At 35.7% G+C, this 21359-nt stretch overlaps 2 protein-coding genes across 2 annotated transcripts; one reads left to right on the forward strand and one right to left on the reverse strand.

The window, feature by feature from the left end:
- Positions 1–2930: 2930 nt before the first annotated feature.
- On the forward strand, positions 2931–10220 carry LOC115454630 (eukaryotic translation initiation factor 4H). The gene is given in 10 exon segments (XM_037445582.1): positions 2931–3185; positions 3490–3529; positions 3531–3611; positions 4246–4393; positions 4396–4423; positions 5529–5704; positions 8750–8826; positions 8829–8915; positions 8917–8959; positions 9328–10220. Coding segments are annotated over 10 exon segments (876 nt in total). The 5' UTR covers positions 2931–3135; the 3' UTR covers positions 9474–10220.
- A 9285-nt stretch (positions 10221–19505) lies between these two features.
- LOC115450948 (elongator complex protein 5) lies at positions 19506–20673 on the reverse strand. The gene is given in 2 exon segments (XM_030179122.2): positions 19506–20217; positions 20220–20673. Coding segments are annotated over 2 exon segments (756 nt in total). The 5' UTR covers positions 20503–20673; the 3' UTR covers positions 19506–19744.
- Between the last annotated feature and the right edge of the window lie 686 nt (positions 20674–21359).

Raw genomic sequence — 21359 nt, forward strand, 5'->3', positions numbered from 1 at the left:
AACCTAAAAGAATTTGTGGGCCGTACACGAAGTCCTTCAAAGTTTGGGTGCCGAAATTCGCCACAGGACAATAATGGTACAATCGGACAATCGAACGACTGTGGCTTACATAAACAAACAAGGGGCACCAGATCAGCAAGATTATTAAAGCCACGACACAAATCTTAGAATTATGCGATTTGATGGATTGTCATTTAATAGCTCGATACATTCGGGGATATACAACGGAATAGCGGACAGGCTGTCGAGAGAAAAGGCCTTGCCAGAATGGCACCTCAAGGAAACAATAGTAACCTGGATATTTCAGAAATACGGAATTCCAGATATAGATCTCTTCGCCACGAAGAAGTCAGCAGTCGTTTCGAGTTATGTCAGCGAAGACTCGACAGACACAGGGAGCCAATTCTGCGATGCATTCAGCAGAATTTGGAAATACAATCTGGGGTGGATATTCCCACCGCCAGCCTTAATTCCGCAAATACTTCGCCACCTACAAAAGTCGGAGGGACGATATATTCTAGTAGCGCCCAACTGGAGCAGAGTCTTCTGGAAACCAGAACTGGAGCAAATGAAAGAGAAACCTCCGCTGTTGATTCCGAATCTTCGCGAAAACCTTATAGATCTCCGCACGAATTGTGCTCCTCAAGGTGTAGAACGCTTGGAATTGGCGGTATGGTTGGTACGGGCTGGGCGAAGCAGATTGCAAACTGGTCTGAAAGTGAAATAAAACTATTGGAATCATCTTGGAGGTCGTCATCCTTAAAAACGTATAGACCAATCTGGTCAAGATGGTGCAGCTGGGCCCAATCAAACAGAATACCTGCAGATGATCCCAGCCCTCAAGATTTAGCTAGATACCTATGCTACCTCTACAGAGTCGTAAAATTAGCGCCTAAGACCATAGCCGTTCACAAGTCAGTTGTAGCAAACTTCGGAAATCCCTTAAGATCTGACGAGCTCCGCGCCCATCCTCTAGTAAAGCACGTATTAAAGGGCGTCTTCGCTGAAACCCCTCCGGTTAAAAAGTCAATTTCGTGGACTATAGAAGATCTCCTAGCGTTTTTAAGTACCTACCAATTTGATCACGACAATCTCTTTGCAGTCTCAAGGCACACTTGCGTGCTTCTTCTGCTCGCTACCGGCAGAAGAGTCCATGACCTAACACTTTTATCGATAAGAAATGATCACTTCGAAGATAGGGAAATGAAATCATACTCTGGCCTAAATTCGGGTCTAAAACTGATTCGGTTTCATATAAACAATCAGGCTGGTTGCTGAAGAAAGAAGAAAATAATTTTGATGGGCCACTTGATATTATCTTCTGGATTAAGAAAACCATTTTAATAACGAATATGCGCCGTAACATGGCGTGTAATGATTCTCTGTTCATTACCACAAGAGGAAAAGTGAAGAATGCTTCCCGAACCGTGATCGCGGGATGGATAAAAACGTTATTTAAAGAAGCAGGAATATCTGCATCTGCAGGTAGCTTTAGAGCAGTTGTTGCAACCAACAACTGGGTCGGTAATTATTGCAATATTGATGAAATTCTAAAAAGGGGCAATTGGCGGTCTAAAAATACATTCTTTCGGCATTACTTCAGAGAAATAAAACCGCAACCTAATAGGAACCCAAATCCTTTAAGTAATTCCTTTACACCAGTGATGTAGGCTTATTATTAAATATAAGATTTAATTGATTTTATGAAAAGCTTATTTTGAGGTCTTAATTACATATTGATAATATATCATTCTGGTAATTATGTAAGGTATCTTTTTAATTGTTCAAGCAAATTGAGGATATTATCCTTGAATAAATATCTTTCACAATCTCTGTCTTTCTCTTCACACGAAAATAATAATAGTCACAGTACGCTTAGCTCTAGTCCCATATTAAAATCTTACATATTATGGACTAGTCGGACAGCGCGCCGGCAGATAATAAACACGTCTCAATGTGGTTCAAGCATAGGCTCGAACACCTAATAGAACCGTTTTTCCCCCGAAGGGTAAAAAAACGGATATTTAGGTTTCAGCCGTAGCTTGAACCACACCTAAGGCCTTGCCGGCTCAAGGTACTGAAGGAAGAGCCCGCCGCGCGCTGCTCACCAAGTATGTGACAAGGACAGGTATAGTTATGGCAGGTTACAACGTCACGAATGCACCTAATGAGTGAGTGAGATAGAAGATGTTGAAGATGTTGACAATGAATATTGGAACGTTAATCTCAATGTGGTTCAAGCTACGGCTGAAACCTAAATATCCGTTTTTTTACCCTTCGGGGGAAAAACGGTTCTATTTTTTCTTTGATATATACTCGGGGATGCGCCAATAAAATATCGATGCTTGACCCGAACATATAAAATTGTATTTCAAAGATATACTTTAAATAATAATTACGTGTGAAATTTATAATACCGTCGGGAGTTTAAACCACTAGTTTCAGTGATAAATTCACTGAATTGGGTGTATAAAATTAATTATTGGTGGTGGAACACAGACTCAATGAACTAGCCTCCAGAGTCGTAATAAATATATTAAAAAGAAACACAGACATAGACTTTTTATTATTTCCGCAAAGAATCGCCTAAGAACAAAGACCGTGCTGCCAATTGGATAGATGCCAAAGACATAATGAATCACGTCCATTACTTATTAGGTGGGTTGGGTCCGACCATACTTTATAGATAAGCCTTTATAGATAGGCCTGTTTTGTAGCAGACTATCAGACTATAATAGCGTTATCGTAGCTATATTACGTACGTACAAAAAAATCATCTCTCGCACGGTAGCGTGCTCAAGTTTTTCTCGGCTATTAGCTACAGTATAATTAAAAGTCTACTAATCGAATTATTAGAATTAGTCTACTCGAATTTTATATACATATAGAAAAAAATAACCTCCTATTTTTCTTTGATATATACTCGGGGATGCGCCAATAAAATATCGATGCTTGACCCGAACATATAAAATTGTATTTCAAAGATATACTTTAAATAATAATTACGTGTGAAATTTATAATACCGTCTTAATATTGTGAATATATTACAAGAATCGATTTTTTATTGTTGATTTAAATTATATTTTTTATTTATGGCCGCTTCTAGAAACTGATGCGCGCGCATTCAGTGTTCCATGTTTCTAAACATGGCAGGTCGCAGTGGATTTGACGATGTTAATTCCAGGTATTTATTTTAAAACACAGTTTTATCATAGTAAATTACATTTTTTCCAGCGTATCGAACATTTTTGTGGCTAAATATTATTTTTAGTTCTAAATTTACTTATTATTTGCGAATGAACTTTCATGTTTTTGCATTGCGATAACATTGAATGAAAATGGAATTTTACGCACGCTATTGAATTTGCTTCCATTTCTTCATTACAGTTGAACATTTTACTACACATATGAGTGTTGTTCTCAATAGTTAGTGCATTCGTATAGTTTTATAGGTTATGAAAAGCATACAATTGTATGGGTGATTGCAGAGATTTCGGTGGCGGTAGACGGACTGCTGGGGGCGTCCTCTCCCTCTGAACCTCCTTACAAGGCTTACGTCGGTAACTTACCTTCCGGACTCATTCAAGGCGATATAAACAGAATTTTCCCTGTGAGTACATTTCCCTTACTTGTCACCTTTTTTGTTTATGTACTTTACTTAGTAATTTCACGCGATAATTTATCTTGGTCGAAATGTGTAGCTTGTATGGCGCTGTATGCTACATATTATGTCATTCTAGATCACGTTATTATAACATTACATCACTGTGAAACTCACAAGGTTTATTAGTTCATACTTCACCATTGTTTAGACAACTTTAGGAAGTGTTAAATATTTTAGATACAAAAACAGATGATGATATCATTTTAATTATATAAACAGCTAAAAGTAAATTATAATAAAAACAAATAAACTGTGAAGTATATTTTTAAGATACAGTATGCAAATTTTGGTAATAATGAATGCGATTGGTTTTCAGAAATATTAACAATAATTTGATGTAGATACTAATTTAATAATAATAAAAAAATGAATATTAGCGTTTAGAACAGCAGCAGCCAATACATTTTTACCACAAAGATAATTTTTTATTTACATTATATTAACAATAGATAATAAATATTTTTAGGTAATTAAAATTGGTTAGCAACATCTTGTAGTTATAGTGATATACCAAGCACTACCAAATTACAATTTAACATTAATAGAATCTTATAAAGCACATTTTATATGGTTTTTCCAGGATTTATCAATAAAAAATGTACGCTTGGTTATGGATAAAGAAACAGATAAATTCAAAGGATTTTGCTATGTGGAGTTCGAGTGTCTGGAAGACTTGATGAAGGCAATTGAAATGAATGGAGCTATTAATGTAGATGGAAATTTAATCAAAATGATGTAGCCGAAGAAAGAAATGACAGGTTGTATATTCATATAAATTTTTATCATAAACATTCTGAATCATATTTTGTTGAGAATTTTCTTCATATTTAAGATTAGTATCTAATGTATTCTATATTTTTAATAAAATTAGTTGAGATGATCTGTACATAGCTATTAGGATTATTGATTACTCATTTAAAATTAGTACAAATAGACTCATTTGTAATGAGCTCAAAAATTTTGGTTATAACATTTTTGCTGCAATAGGTATTCAAGTACTAAAAACTGCCTCAGTGGCTTAGTTGTATTATGGTATGACTACAGTGCTGAGGTCTTGGGTTCGATTCCCGGGTTGGACAAAGAGATATTGGGTTTTTCTACTCAGTATCAGCCCGGTGTCTAAAAGTTATAGCTTATGTGTGGCAACACACTTGCCTCCCTTTCACATATTGGGACAGAATACTTATGGCGAAAAATGGATGCCCCAGTTGTACCTCTGCGTAACCCTTTGGGGATAAAAGGTGCAAATGAAATATTTAAGTACTTGACTGTGTATGCAAATTATCTTATCACTATAATTTCTAATGCTATGTAATTGTTGAATTTATTTACCTAAATAGGTTTTTATCTATAAATTCATTGGCAGCAGCTTAAATCTGGCATTTTAAATACATGCTAGATAGTATTTTTGTATATGTATTTTAATAAGAGTAAACCATGTATTTTTCCCAGCTCTGAACATGCTACACTATGAGACTGACATAGCTTGTAAAAGAGCATCACAATTTTGGAGTTGTTGTGTGTTTTGGAGTTGACAGAGCGGCAACAGAGAGCATGTTGCCAATTTCTTAATCAGAGTGACTATATTGCTTGCTTAGGATACTAGTTGATTTTTTGGTTCTTAACATGAATTTCTAGTATACATAATTTCTGAAATCAAAATTTTTATTTTTACAATTCAATTGATTTACTAATAAACACTGTACATATGTAGTAGTTATTGTTTTACCACCTTGAATGATAGTTAACGTCCGAGGAAGCAACATAAAACATTATAACTATGGTAGACTTACTACACCTTAATATGGGGTCTATGGTTGTATACTATTACTATATTTACAAATCATTGTCAAAACGTTGCAGAGTGGGATTCGACCGTGGCCGACGAGAGGGCGGCGGCGGGCGCGAGGGAGGTCGCGGCGGTGGCGGCGGCGCTGGCGGTGGCGGCTTCAGGAGAGACGGCGGGCGCGGTACGTACGACCACTTCGACGCGCTCGACCGCCGCGCGCCGCGCCACCAGGGTGGAGGGTTCACACACGGTAACATCGCGCTACACTAACGCATCACTAAGACAGTGAAAACAATAGTTGACTTTGTTACATTTTTTTTTTTAAATAATGCGCTAAATTCCTGTTTGGTATTATAGAGGTTTTCTTTGTGAATGTAATTTTAAATATCATTGAATTTGGACTGTTCACTGAACATTGTTTCAATTTTATAATTTGTTAAGTCAATTATCCTTTCAACTGTCAAATGCTCGTTGTGTATACCTTAACTGGATGTTGCCTGTGTTCGTCAGTCGTAACTTTCTCAAAATTAGATAAAATTATTAATAATAAGGTGCTTATCCAAGTTTTGTTGTTTTTAATTACTACGCCACTTGTGATGACGTCTCGTTTGTCGCCTTAAAGTTGTTAACATTATTTTGAAACATTTATTGCTATTCAAGATAGATAACAAGTATCGCAAATAAAATTTTATATTCAAAGCTTACACTTTGGCCAACTGCGAAGCCAAAGCGATGCATCCATTTTTGGTATACTTATCTTTACATTTGCTTTCAATCCATTAATGGTGTGACCGTTCGACAAACTAGTTTGATTATATTATTGTGTTGAGATATTTGGAAAGATTTTTTATGATTTGTGGAATTTACTTAACGGTTATAATATTTTCCTAAGATCTAAATAAAAAAACCTAATAGGCATTACTATTTTTGCATAAATTTCTCATCAGATAAGGCTTTGTTCAAGTGGTATTTTTTATGTATATGGTATGGGTCATCAATATTATTATATAAAGTTGAAGAGTTTGTTTGTTTGTTTGAATGCGCTAATCTCAGGAACTACCAGTTCAAACTGAAAAAATCTTTTTGTGTTGTATCGTCCTTTGTTTGTGAAGTGCTATAGGCTATATATCATCATGCTATGACCTATAGGAGCGGAGCAGTAATGGCTAATTTCAGGAACTATCGGTTCGAACGGAAAAATTATTTTTGTGTTGGATAGCCCTTTGTTCCTGGAGTGCTATAGGCTATATATCATCACGCTATGACTAATGGGAGCGGAGCAGTAATGAAACATGTTGCAAAAACGAGGAAAATTTATTAGTTTTGAGAGCTTCCGTTGCGTGCGCTGCGTAAACGGTTAAAGTTATTTAACAATTATATATGACGGGATTGTTCCTCTTAAAAAATTATAAACAAAGTCCCCCGCTGCATCTGTTGGCCTGATCGTGTTCGTGGTATGGAGACAGTTTAAGACCCTTGGAATAATATAGGCTCCCGGGAAAATATATAGCGTGACTTTTATAACGGAAAACCTTTAGCCCGAAAAACTTTATAACGCGGGCGGAGCCGCGGGCAAAAGCTAGTTAAATTATATAGAAAAACGACGGTGAATATTGTTTTAGAGATCTAGGTAAATAGTTACGCAGGGACATTCCGAATTTAAGATATATTTTATGCTGTATATCTAGTGATATTGCCACTCTAATTTGATGGATATGGAGACATTATTATGTAAATTTTACATGGTAGCGTTTATATTTATATTACGTAGCTCATAATTATCTTTTGACATTTAGCTATATTTACTAAAAATACTATAAATGAACAATTTGAATCAGATGGTTAATTTCATTATTTTATTATAGTTCATTCTTAGCTATATACCTAGTGGGTAAAAACATCCTAACTCTGTCCACTACATGTTTGCACAATAACTTGTCAAACTAGTTTATTGAATGACTACAAATATTATTTTCTGCATGCTTATACACACATTTGTACAAGATGTAATCATTATTATTACTTTTATTTTTGTGTGGTGGTAAATCTGATTTAATTGGAGTATTGTTGTTGGGTTGTTATGGGATGGTTTGAAAGACTGTGTGGAATTATTAAAATGTTACTAAAAGATCTAAACACTAAAACACAAAACTATTTTCTATTTGTCGAATAATTGGTGATTTGGACATTTATTCATATGGTTTTATCATTACGTTAAGACAATTTTATGCAAATTATTAAAAAAAAAAACAGTGTTGTCTGGTCATAACAAAATTGTAAAATATTTGTGGTTTTGCTTTTTAACATTTACACATTTTTAAAATCTCTACTCTAGATACTAATTTTCATTTTGGGATTTTGGAGGTCATTGTTGACTAATGTCCAAAACATGAATCACCTATGTCATGCCAGTTTTTTTAATGTAACAAGGTTATATGAAGGAGGTAATAATGGGTATATACTTTTTAATTATTAATATTTGTTTAAGGTGGTAGCTTGACGTAAAATAATTAATAATCATGGATATTTCGGCCTTTAAAATTTAATATGACGAAATTTTAAAGGCCGAAATATCCATGATTATTAATTATTTTACGTTTTTCTTCAACTGCGAGAACTAATCACTAACTAGACGTGAATTTAAATTCTTTACTTGCCAATACTTGTTTAGTTACCCAGATTAAAGCCGAAACAAAATGTATGAAAATGGACCTTGAGCTACCACCTTAAGGTGATTTGTAAGAATAGCAAATATTATAATATGTGGTGTTTATGTCTTCCTACCTACATATTATATTGTTTTGCACAAAACTGTGTGTTGTACAAATTTATTTGATATTACAGTAAAGAATAACTACATTTCACAGAGGAGTGTTTATATTTTATACAATGCTCCTATAATGCGACCATACATAATTGATAACAGGATTTGTTACAGCAGATGTGAGTAAACTTGCTTTTACCTGCGAAGTATAGAATTATAGGGGATAGAAACAATGACAAGCCCCTTTAGTTTTCTTAATAAAAACACATCAGGTAACGTTGTAAGGTAATAATTTAACGTTCATCGCGTCATTTTTATGATTGGTTGCTGATAATGGCTAAAGTTCCAGTTGCAGTCCTACGTGGACGCATCCTAATAAAATTTATTTTGCGCCAGTTTTTTCAGTAAAGCAACGCACGGACTTGCCACCGCTCGAACACTTACGTGTGTATGATCATATTAGATGCAGTATCAGACGCCACAACGCTGCTGCCTTGTTGTGGATAGATGATTGAGTTGTGTTGTGTGCAGAGCGCGAACGTGAGCGGGGAGGAGGCGGCGGCGGCGGTGGCGGCGGCGGCGAGCGGTGGGGCGAGCGCGACGGCGGCGCGAGCGAGCCTCGCGCGGCGCGTCCGAGGAGCCGCGCGGCGCGGGCGAGTGGGGCCGCATGGGCCGCTCCGGCTCCAACGCGCCCGCCGCGCCGCCGCGGCACCTACGACGACATGCCGCCCGCGCGCCCAGGTACACGCACCTCTTGTAACTGATTCATTTAAGTTTCATGATCGCACGAAACACAGGGACAAATCTGAATTCATAATATCGGTTTCCTGTGTAATGGTCGCCGATTAAAACACTGCCAGCACATTAAATATGCTCTAAAGCGGATAAGATCCTGGGCTCGATTTCAAAGTTGATTGATCAGAAGATGTTTGTTTCTCAACATGTAAGAACATGTATTAAATTCAGATTCCCTATTTCACTCTGATATTGCGAAAGGTTTTTGGACGGTATTGCCTTTTATAATTGATAGCCCTAGACTTCTTTAGCTTGTGTGTAATAAAGATTAAATTTCTATAAACATGGTCTATATAATTTAAAATTTACTGCAGACACGTCGGGCAGACCGAAGCTGGTCCTAGAGCCACGTACAGTGAAGGAGCCCGTGAACTCGCTGGCGTCGACCAGCCAGGCCTCGTCGATATTCGGCGGCGCGCGGCCGCGAGAAGAAAGACTCAAAGAGCTGGCGGGCGAATAGGAGCCGCATCCGCTACACTCACACCCGTACACTTACTCTTCTTTCCCGGTTCTGTGTGTATATGTATCGTCCCGATCCCGCATTGTGTGCTCCGATTTTTCAAAGTGCATTCTGAAATTGTATATGAATACGAAGGATTTTGTTAGGTTATGAGGTTGTAAATCATTTTTAACATGTATTTTGTTAGCTTTATTACGTGTATCTATGAGCTTATAGTTGTTTCGTCGCTGCTCGCCGCTCGTTTTCGAGCGGGAAGTCAGCGCGTCGCTTGTTTTATTGGAGTATTAAATTGCTAGTGTTTGTTTCGTCAATTTCAAAGTTTGGGCCTGTGTGTACGTACGATATCGGCTTGCATAATATTAATTCATTTACGACATTAAACGCGTAAAGATGTTTTTGGTTCCTTATTTATGTATCTTGTAAACTAATTATTTTAATTTTTACTGTATTATGTGGCGTCACGCCTCATAACCGATTTTCTGTTGTATTTGTTTATCATTTATTGATTGTTTAGTTTATTAGGTCTTGAAAATTAATCACTGAACGAGTTATTATGAACATAATTTAAGAGTTGATTATAAAGGTTATGTAATTACGGTGTCATTAATAAATTAACTTCCACATACTTGGATTTCTACTTTGTTAGATATTGTGTAATGTCACAAGTAACGTGGCAAATAAATAAAAAAAAAATCGCAAAATTGTAACAGAACATAGAAAAACAAATAAAAAGTGAATTCTTTGTAACCGAGGGTTTATCTAAAACCGAGTTTACCCTAGCTACCTTTCCATGTATTAAATTTTTTGTGCTTGAAACAATGAAATTGGAACATAGAATGCAGACAAGCTTACTTACTTTATTATTAGCTAATTTATCTAGTTTATTTAATTATTCAATAATTCTATTCTAACGATGATTTTGCATGAAGTTAAACACCTTAATTTTTAATTTTCTCCATGGTTTATTGATAAAAAGAATAATAACAATATTACACCAAGGTTCCTACTTTAAATTTTATTCCTTTCTGGTTCTCAAACTTAATTTGTCTACTTGGGAATCAATTATTTTCTAGTGTATTCCACTAATTTATTTTAAACTAGCTTCCGCCCGCAGCTTCGCCCGCGTGGATTTCGGACTTCAAAAATGGAGGAGGTGCTCAATTTGTCGGGATGTTTCTTTAATGTATGGTGGTATGCAGGTGGTCCGATTGTCCGGTCAGGGTCTGATGATGCGATCCTGGTGAAATCGAAGGAAGCATGATTCAGTATTCACGCGTGATGGCTTATTATTAGCGTATTTCATGTATAACTTTGGTGTTTCTATACCGATTTCTATGATTCTTTTTTATGGAATATTTAATAATGTTAACTTTTTTAATTAGGGATGACTGAGAGTGTAATAAACGTAAGAGTAGACAAATATAATGAGAAAGCTTCGAACTGCTAAGCTATCGGGAGTTACACGTGTTATTGTGAGTCAACCATAAAAGATAGACATATGCTGTCGTGGGATATTTTTACATAATTTTAAGGAGAACATTTCCGTCATACATGATTTCTGTGTAGCTTTAACCATTAAGGTTGCACACGCGACGGAAGCTTAAAAATGGAGTAACTTCTCCCGTTTTCCCAACATTTCCCTTCACTGCTCTGCTCCTATTAATTGTAGCGTGATGAAAAGTATACTATAACCAGCACAGGAGTATGACAAATAATTGTACCAAGTTTCGTTTAAAAATCCGTCGAGTAGTTTTGTTTCTATAACGGTTATACAGACAGACAAAAATTTTACTAATTGCATTTTTGGCATCAGTATCGATCCCTAATCACCCCCTGACAATTATTTTGGAAATATATTTCATGTACAGAATTGACCTCTCTACAGATTTATTATAAGTATAGATATGCCTATTGTGTGTATATCATACAATACTCGTAAGTCATACTACATACATACATTTTTACTATTATAAATGGGAAAGTGTGTTTATTAAGCTTTCACGGTTGAATAATTACTGAGCAGATTTAGGTGAGGTTCGGCATTACATCCACATTTCTTCTAGTCCCGTTACCACCAACCTGAAAGCCTCATCTGTGATAAAGACTTAGCATCCTGTTTTTTATACTATACATACCACCTCTAGAAGACTTGGAATAATAAGTGCCGATTCTACTCGTAAGCTACTACTAGCTGCATAGTAATGCAGATAGACATTAGTTACTTAATTTTAGGCGAGAATACCTTGCAAACATTTACAAATATTTCTTAAATTAAAGTTTTGTTTGAAGAGACAGCAAGGTATGTACGCGCTTACTTAGCACTTGCCTTATAAATCTAAACTATTTTATAAAGTTGAATAGCTAGAGATATTTTAAGATATTAGCGTGTTTTCAGCTGAATAGTTGAAAATACGCTAATATCCGGAACTACTGGTTTGATTTGAAAAAAATATTATAGTGTTGTATAGCCCATTTATCGAGAAAGGCTATATTGTATCACACAATGACCAATAGGAGTGGAGCGGAGCAGTTATGAAGAATTGTGCTACAACGGAGAAAATATATTCCTTTTGAATTTGCGTTGTGTGCGCTCCGTGAACTATTAAAGGTACGCAAAAATGTGTATGAGGGAATTCACCCTCTTAAAAAGTTCTAAAAATATATATATTTATATCTATACTATTATATAAAGCTGAAGAGTTTGTTTGTTTGTTTGGTTGTTTGTTTGTTTGAACGCGCTAATCTCAGGAACTACCGGTCCAAACCGAAAAATTCTTTATGCGTTGGATAGCCCTTTGTTCCTGGAGTGCTATAGCCTATATATCATCACGCTATGACCAATAGCAGCGGAGCAGTAATGAAACATGTTGCAAAAACGGGGAATATTATAAGTTTTGAGAGCTTCCGTTGCCTGCGCTGCGTAAACGGTTAAAGTTATGCAACAATTATGTATGAAGGGATTGTTCCACTTTAAAAGTTCTAAAAAATATATTATAAAACAAAGTCCCCCGCTTCATCTGTATGTCTGAACGTGTTAAACTCAAAAACTACCCAACGTATTAAGATGAAATTTGGTATGGAGACAGTTTGAGACCCTGGGAAGAACATAGGCTCCCGGGAAACTACTTACTACTTTTATGACGGAAAACTTTAGCCTGAAAAACTTTATAACGCGGGCGGAGCCGCGGGCAAAAGCTAGTTATTATATAAAGCTAAAGAGTGTAAGCATTATGGAAGCATAATTCTAATAAAAGATATGTTTATTATAGTATTTCTAATATATACATTAATTGTAGTTTAATATTGATGATTTATATGCTTCTATAATGTCTATTTAACATCACATCGATTTAAATATCGATATCACATTTTATTGTATTGGCAACACTGTGGCTGACGAGTTTACCTTTTTAAGTTGAATGCACTGTCGCACGCATTCGATGGCGAACAGTCGCCGAGGCAAGATCTAAGAGATTGAATTATAGTGTGTATTTGAGTGGTAATATAGTGTTTAATTACTGGGTTGAACCGTACAACTCAGAAGTGGGATGTACAAAGCTCACAAATTACAGTGTTAAGCTGTTAAAAGTGTACATTATTTACATTTTTCATAAAAATTAGAAGTGAAAGATCAAAATTAATAGAAATGGAGGAGTTGACTATGCCTAATCAAAGTAATACTACCAAAAATAGCGAAGCAAATTCAAACAAACAACGTAATAAGAGAAGTCGTTCTCGTGAATATTTAAGCAAAGGCTCCCGTGCACGTCGGAGCAGCAGTTCTCGGGGTCATCGGAGTGCGAAATCGCATGGTCGTCATAGAAGCCGTTCTCGCGAGCGACGGCGCAGCTGTTCAAGCGAGCGTCGGCGCAGCCGTTACAGAGAGCGTCAGAGCAGACGTTCACATACGAGTCGTGGCCGAAGTAGAAGTCGACGCAGTCGCAGTCGTCTGAGCAAACGATGCGAAGAACGGAGGTACAGCCGAAATAATTGTTTAAGTGTCGAGGGTGATTTGAGATCGCCTTTGCCGCAACAACAGGTATTTCAATCTAGTATTAATAACGACACTGTTAAGCTATTGTCCGAGTTAATCACCTCGTTAGGATATAGTCGTCACGAAGGAAATAAATTTCCAATGCTTGGTAATGTTATACCAGAGTTTGACCCCATGATTAAGGGTCAGACTATTCATATGTGGCTTGGAAAAGTTGATGAATGTGCTCGACTGTATAAATGGGGTGATGACCAAATTATACATTATGCTCTGCCAAAATTATGTGGTGTGGCAAAGACTTGGTACCAGGCTTTACCCACCATGTCTTTTTCCTGGCCCGAGTGGAAAAACAAACTTATTATGTCTTTTCCTAGTAGTGATGACTATGCGGAATTATTAACGGAAATGTTGTCTAAACGCGTAAAATATAACGAGTCGTTAGAACTCTATTATTTTGAAAAATTAATTTACTTAATAGGTGTCAAATATCGGGTAAACGAGCTGTTGATTGTTTATTGTACGGCATTGAGGACAGATCACTTAGATTAGGGGCCAAAGCTGCAAAGTGTACGGAACCAGAGCAGGTGCTAGAGTATTTTCAATCAATTAAACAGCAGCATTTGGAAAAGACGAAGTTAATACATAACGATAAACGTACAATTGCATCCAGCGGTAATGGCATGTTAAAATTTTCAAATAACGGGGATTTAAGAGCAAAAACGCAAAATAATTCTGTAGTGTGTTACAATTGTAACGAGCCGGGTCATTTTAGCTTCAAATGTACAAAAAAAATATTAAAATGTACCCTCTGCAACAAACTAGGACATACCTCAATAAATTGCTCAAAATTATCTTCCGATGGTAATGTTAAAATAGACAAACCAAACGAAAAGAGTATTTTAAGTATAGATACAGGATGCCTAAATAATTCGAAGTACATAATTCAGTTGAAAATCAATGGGAATTGTTTGACTGGGTATGTTGATTTGGGTAGTCAGTGTTGTCTGATACGTTGTAGCGATGCTCATCGTTTAGGGATTTCGTGGAGTATCAATGACCAGTTGCCTGTTATGCGCGGCATTGGTAATAGTATAGTAGTACCTTTGGGGGTGACTTCCGTTATTCTTGAAATACAGAACATCACTGAACAGGTAGAATTTTATGTGGTAAACGACGATGTTATAAAATATTCAGTGTTAATTGGTCACAGTTTCACCGAAAAACCTAATATAATTATTACAAAAACAAGTGAAAATCTTATTTTTGAACGAGGTACATCAAAAATAGATTGTGTGGTCAGTCAAGGTATTACATTGAATACGCCTATGAAAATATATGTAGTACAAGTGATGTGCCCGGATAATTATACAGGTTCAGTTTATGTTAACGGTACAATGCGAGGTAAACCAAATCATGAATTTTATTTATTACCCGGTGAATATAATATGTCGAATGGGCACGGATCTCTATTGGTACAAAATGTTTCGAATAATTCAATAAACTTAGAGAAGAATATACTTTTAACGCGAACTCTGCGGGTAGATCGTTTTCTAAATGTTAATGTGTTAAAATTAGATGATTCAACGTCAGCTGATAAACTTAACTATGACGAAACCTTGACTGTTCATGAAGTGGAGCAATTAAAATCTCTACTTAAGCAATATGAGAAATGTTTCTCAAGCAGTTTAAAAGATTTAGGTTATACGAATGTAACAGAGATGGTAATTGAATTGGAAAACAGTCAACCAGTAGTATATCGTCCATACAGACTAGCGTTTTCCGAACGCAGTTTGGTACGGTCAATGGTGCAAGAGATGATTGATGCAGGTATAGTTTGTGAGTCGAGATCATCTTATGCCAGTCCAATTTTGCTCGTGAAAAAAAAGACTGGCGAAAAAAGATTATGTGTTGATTTTAGAGCTCTTAACAAAAAGACAAGAAAAGAACATTATCCTCTACCATTGATTGATGACCAACTAGAAACGTTAGCGGGGCATTCATTGTTCATTACATTAGATTGTGCCTCGGGATATTATCAAATCCCTTTAGCCGAGTCCTCTCAGGACAAGACTGCATTTGTTACACCCGACGGGCAATACCAGTTCAAACGTATGCCATTTGGACTGGCTAATGCTCCGTCGGTTTTCCAAAGGGCAATGAATAAAATTTTACCTAAATCCAAAGTAGATTTCGCCTTAATTTTTATGGATGATATCTTAATCCCAGCAAAATCTTTTCAAGAGGGTCTTTCTAGATTGGAACACGTATTGAAACTTTTATTAGATGCAGGGTTGACCTTAAAAATAAACAAATGCCATTTTTTCTACAAGGAAATAGATTTTTTGGGATTCCAAGTAACCAGTTGTGGTATTAGGCCGGGATCTCGTAAAACAATAGCCATATCTAATTTTCCTGAACCCCGTAATACGCACGATATTCGAAGGTTCATAGGTTTAGCTAGTTTCTTTAGGCGATTTGTAAGGGATTTCGCCCTGATCGCTCGACCTTTAACTGATTTATTGAGATCAAATTTTGATTGGAAATGGGAAACTGACCAAAAAGCTGCTTTCGAACTACTAAAACAAAAACTTGTAGAAAGACCGATTTTGGCACTTTATGATGCTATGTTAGAAACCGAAGTTCATACAGATGCCTGCAAATTAGGCGTTGCAGGTATACTAATGCAAAGACATTCAGATGGAATTCTTAGAGCAGTCGCTTACTATAGCCGAAAAACTACAATTGAGGAACAAAAGCTTCACTCTTTTGAATTGGAAACTTTGGCAGTTATTGCTTCTCTTAAACGTTTTAGAGTATATCTTTTAGGCCTAAAATTCAAAATTGTCACAGATTGTAATGCACTGCGTACTACGTTAACTAAAAGAGATCTTGTACCACGGATTTCTCGATGGTGGATACAATTTCAGGAATATGACTGTGAAATCGAATTTAGAGCAGGTAATCGTATGGGGCATGTAGACGCGCTTAGTCGCGCTCCTGTAACTGAACCTATACCCGGTGATGAAGATTGTCCAATCTTGGATGTTTTAAATTTAGATTTAAAGAACTGGATTTCCACAGTACAAGGTGCTGACGATGAAATAAAAAGGATAAAAGATATCTTATTAGATCCGGAAACTAAGCGGATAACAGATGTTTATAAAAATTACCAGTTAAAGGGGGGTTATGTATATAGGCTAGTTGAAAATGGAATTAGGTGGGTAGTTCCACGCGCGGTTAGGTGGCAGGTTTTAAAGATGAACCACGATGATGTAGGACATTTTGGCTTTGAAAAGACATTGAGTCGTTTAAAAGCTATATTGTGGTTTCCTAAAATGCGCCGTTTTACAAAAAAATACGTCGCCGCTTGTTTAGAGTGTGCCCATCATAAGGGCCCTAGTGGTCGCAGGGAGGGAATGTTGCATCCTATCCCTAAACTGGAAATACCATTCCACACATTACATGCTGACCATTTAGGCCCTTTTGTTCGTTCGAGGAAAGGAAATACATATATATTACTAATTATAGATTCATTTACGAAATTCATTAACATCCAGCCAGTCAGAGACACTAAAAGTACTACAGCTATTAAAATTTTTAAAGGACATTTTAGCTTCTTTGGCACTCCGTCAAGATTAATAACTGATCGCGGTACTTGCTTCACGAGTGCAAAATTCAAATCATTTATAAATGGGTTAGGTATTAAACATATACTTAATGCCGTAGCTACTCCTAGAGCCAATGGACAGGTTGAGCGTTTTAACAGAACGGTTTTAGACGCTTTAGGTACAAAATGTCACGGGAAAAATGATAATCAATGGGACGAATATGTCGGTGACATACAGTTAGGATTAAATACTACTGTAAATAAAACTACTAGAAAGAGTCCCTCCGAGTTACTTTTTGGGTGTAGATTAGTTAATTCTTCCGAAAATATTCTAAATGATGTCATAATTGAGGCTACAGATCGTCTAACGGGTGATGATTTGATTAAATTAAGGGAAGAAACCAAGAATCGTATTGAAAACCAACAGCTTGTTTCAAAAGAAAGATTTGACAAACATAGAAAATCGGGTACAAAATATAATGTTGGTGACCTTGTTAGGGTACAAAGAACGATACATGATAAGGCGCATATGGGCCAGTCAAAGAAACTTGTACCGAAATTTTATGGTCCATACCGTATAGTTAAGATATTAGACAATGATAGATATTTAATAGAAGACACACCGTTAACTCGGAAAAGTAATAAGAAATATGAAAACGTGGTTGCATTGGATAAGATTCACCCTTGGTTAGTGTATAAAAATGTTTCACCTGAGGCCAGTGAGAGCGATAGTAGTATTGACGATTCTGAAGAAACAGAGCAAAATGTAACTAATGATATGGCAGATGACATGGATTTGGATAAATGACTTAAATGTTATAATTATAAAACTTATATTATATACATACATTATTGTACCGATAATGATATGAAGTTATTTAAATGAAAGTATATATTGTGAATAAATTGATTTGAATAAACTGTAAAGAAATTGTTAATGTAGTAATGTGGAGTATAATTTTAAGTACAGTATATGAGCGATTAGTAATGGAGCATAGATTGTCGTAGATCATAGCAGACAGTGTTGGATAGAGAGACGATTTTGACTGATCCTTCATAGGCTATGAGCGACTAGTGCTCAATTATAGATAATCGTAGATCATATCAGATTATGATAAATTTGTAACAGATTCTGATTCGATATTGAGCTATGAGCGGTCAAATCAATTGATCGCAGATCATGGCAAATTATAATATTAATTATGAATGCAGACTATGAGCGATTAGTACTGTAGCATAGATGGTCGTAGATCATGGCAGACCATGACTGGTACTATTAGAATAGGTACACCTTCATGGGCTATGAGCGATCAGTGTTGCAGTATAGATAGTCGTAGATCATAGTAGACTGTATTAATGTGAAATGATTTGAATAGAAATTGAGTTATGTATGAATAGTAAAAAAAAAAGCACACTATATTGATTTTAGATAATAACTTTATATTGTATTCATTTATTAGATTAAGCGGAGTCACTACAAATAGAGGCATAGCTTCATTTTTTTTCTTTTCTATTCTGTTTTATATGTGAGAGGACTCACGACATTAAGGACGGCCGAGCTGTAAGCATTATGGAAGCATAATTCTAATAAAAGATATGTTTATTATAGTATTTCTAATATATACATTAATTGTAGTTTAATATTGATGATTTATATGCTTCTATAATGTCTATTTAACATCACATCGATTTAAATATCGATATCACATTTTATTGTATTGGCAACACTGTGGCTGACGAGTTTACCTTTTAAGTTGAATGCACTGTCGCACGCATTCGATGGCGAACAGTCGCCGAGGCAAGATCTAAGAGATTGAATTATAGTGTGTATTTGAGTGGTAATATAGTGTTTAATTACTGGGTTGAACCGTACAAGAGTTTATTTGTATGTTTGAACGCGCTAATCTCAGGAATTATAGGTTCGTATTGAAAAAAATATTTAATTATTGGAAAGCTCATTTATCAGGGAAGGCTGTAGGCTATATCACGCTATTACCAATAGGTGCGGAGCATCAATAAAAAAATTTGCTAGAATGGGGGAAATTTATTGCTCTTGAGAGCTTCCGTTGCGTGCACTCAGTAAACGGTTAAAGTTTTTATACAGGGAAAATATATAGTATGAATTCTATATCGGAAAACTTGATCTCGGAAAAACGGATGCGCAGACAAAAGCTACTTATAAAATAAAATCCCTCGCCACATCTGTCTACCTATCTGAACACGAAACTCAAAAACTCTATCTCGCGAGCAAAGCCAAGAGCTAAAGCTAGTATATTATGTACAATGTGGCAGTACTAATAAATGTGTTTAGTTTTTAAGAACTAGATCAACATTATGTTTTATTTCCCAGTCTCTTATTTATTTTGGAAATTACTGAAATTGGTGAAGCTACAAGAACAAAGTGTTTGAAATATACAATGAAAACATTTAAATTTAAATATAGTAATATGTATTTATGATATAACATGTTATATTTATATATTAACAAATGTACAGCTATTGTTAATCTGTATAGCCGATAAGAGGTTAGTCTGTGGAAGATTTGCATTTGTTGCATCCTGAAAAGCATCACAGCAGGTGTAGAATTAACATTAAACCTTCACTTCACTTGACAATGGTAACTAACTTGAGGCCAGCTAAAAAGACTCAGGACAACTGTACAATATCAGGTCATATATCTAGGTCATCATCGGGGTCTTCTTCATCCCAGTCATCAACAGCATCAGGCTCGTAGAACACTTTGCTCTCTCCTTCATTAATCTTACTCATATACGGAAGCTTCAGGTTGTACTTTTGTAGCTTTTCAGTCTGTTCCACTTCTATTTTGAATGTTGAAAGTGTTCCTGGAGATGGCTTCTCTGGTTCAGCTTCTTTCCTTTCTTCTTTGATTACTGGATGAGACTTTAATACCTTATTAATACTGTCATAAGATAACAATTCTTCAGTTCTTATAATTTTACTGTTCTTTTTAATTTGTACCCAAACTTTGTGCGCAATTTTGTCGTCGTACGAAACTATAGCCTTCGCTATATGGTTTAGTTGAAAACGTAGTTTAGATGCATGAGATAAACAATCTTTGTGTAGAATTACTATTAACTTCTCCACATCTTTATTGTCTTGCAACCTCTTTAAGCTTTTAAGCACTCGTTCCAACCCAAACATAGAGACATTTGGTTTATAGAGTCTATTATCACTGTGCATTTGGAATGTGTGTACTTTGAAAACATTTCCGGATTAAACTCCTTATAACAATTTAGTTCGGACGGATTGAAAACATTTCTCCATACCGTAATCGGTTGTTCATATGCAAACAAATTAATTACGCCGCTCGTATTTTGTACAAGTTCTAAAATTAAAGGCACTGTATTTTTGTTAATATCATCTTCGATGAGTACAAACGGTGCCGATCGCAACTTGAACAGCGTCATTTCAGAATTCTAAGAATTAAAATTATAAAATTACAATCTATCCTAGGAATATATATAAGTATATTCAATATTACTTTACTTTTATAATTGTTTTTGTTAATGTCAGAGGTGATTAGCAGCAATACCTAACCTAAAAACTTGACTCAGAGACAAAAATAAACTAGAACTTGACATTTGACTGTTGACAAATCTGACATAGGAAATTTATTGTTTGATTTTCTTCTTTTTGTAAGGACAAGCAATGGTTCTCAACCATGCAGTGTATTCTACTGTTTCTTGTTACAATTGGACCATTTTTTCATTATTTCAAAGTCAGAAGCTATGTATAAAATAATCAAAATCAAAAGACAATATATATTAAGTAGTATATATGTATATTATACATTTTTTAATTCGCTTTCCTCTTGAAGTTCCACAGGGACTGGTTTAGATGAGATACCATGCTGCCAAGTCAACACACAATAGGGTACCGGACTCATTTTTGTTCTTTACTATTATCAAATATTTACATAATATAAATTATAACACCGAAGGAATTATTAAAATCCGGTAAAAAATCAACAAGTTATAAGTCTTTGAATTTCGGTGGAAGGGGTAATTAACAAGAATCAAAAAAGAGACGAAATATCCACATGTGACGTCATAGGGAATTACGACGCGTGCGAAAAAAGAGATGAAGCGATATCCCCACGTCGCGCCCACTTCTGCACGTTACAATATTTTAAATATGAATTACTCGCTCATTTTTTAACCAATTGTTATGCAGTTTTCGCAGGAGTGCTTCTTTTTCGTATTATTAACCATTACATATAGAATAATGTACAAAATCAAGCATAGGCCGGTCCCCTATTCATCAT

The sequence above is a fragment of the Manduca sexta genome, unplaced genomic scaffold, assembly GCF_014839805.1.
Source record: "Manduca sexta isolate Smith_Timp_Sample1 unplaced genomic scaffold, JHU_Msex_v1.0 HiC_scaffold_1819, whole genome shotgun sequence".
Classification (NCBI taxonomy): domain Eukaryota; kingdom Metazoa; phylum Arthropoda; class Insecta; order Lepidoptera; family Sphingidae; genus Manduca; species Manduca sexta.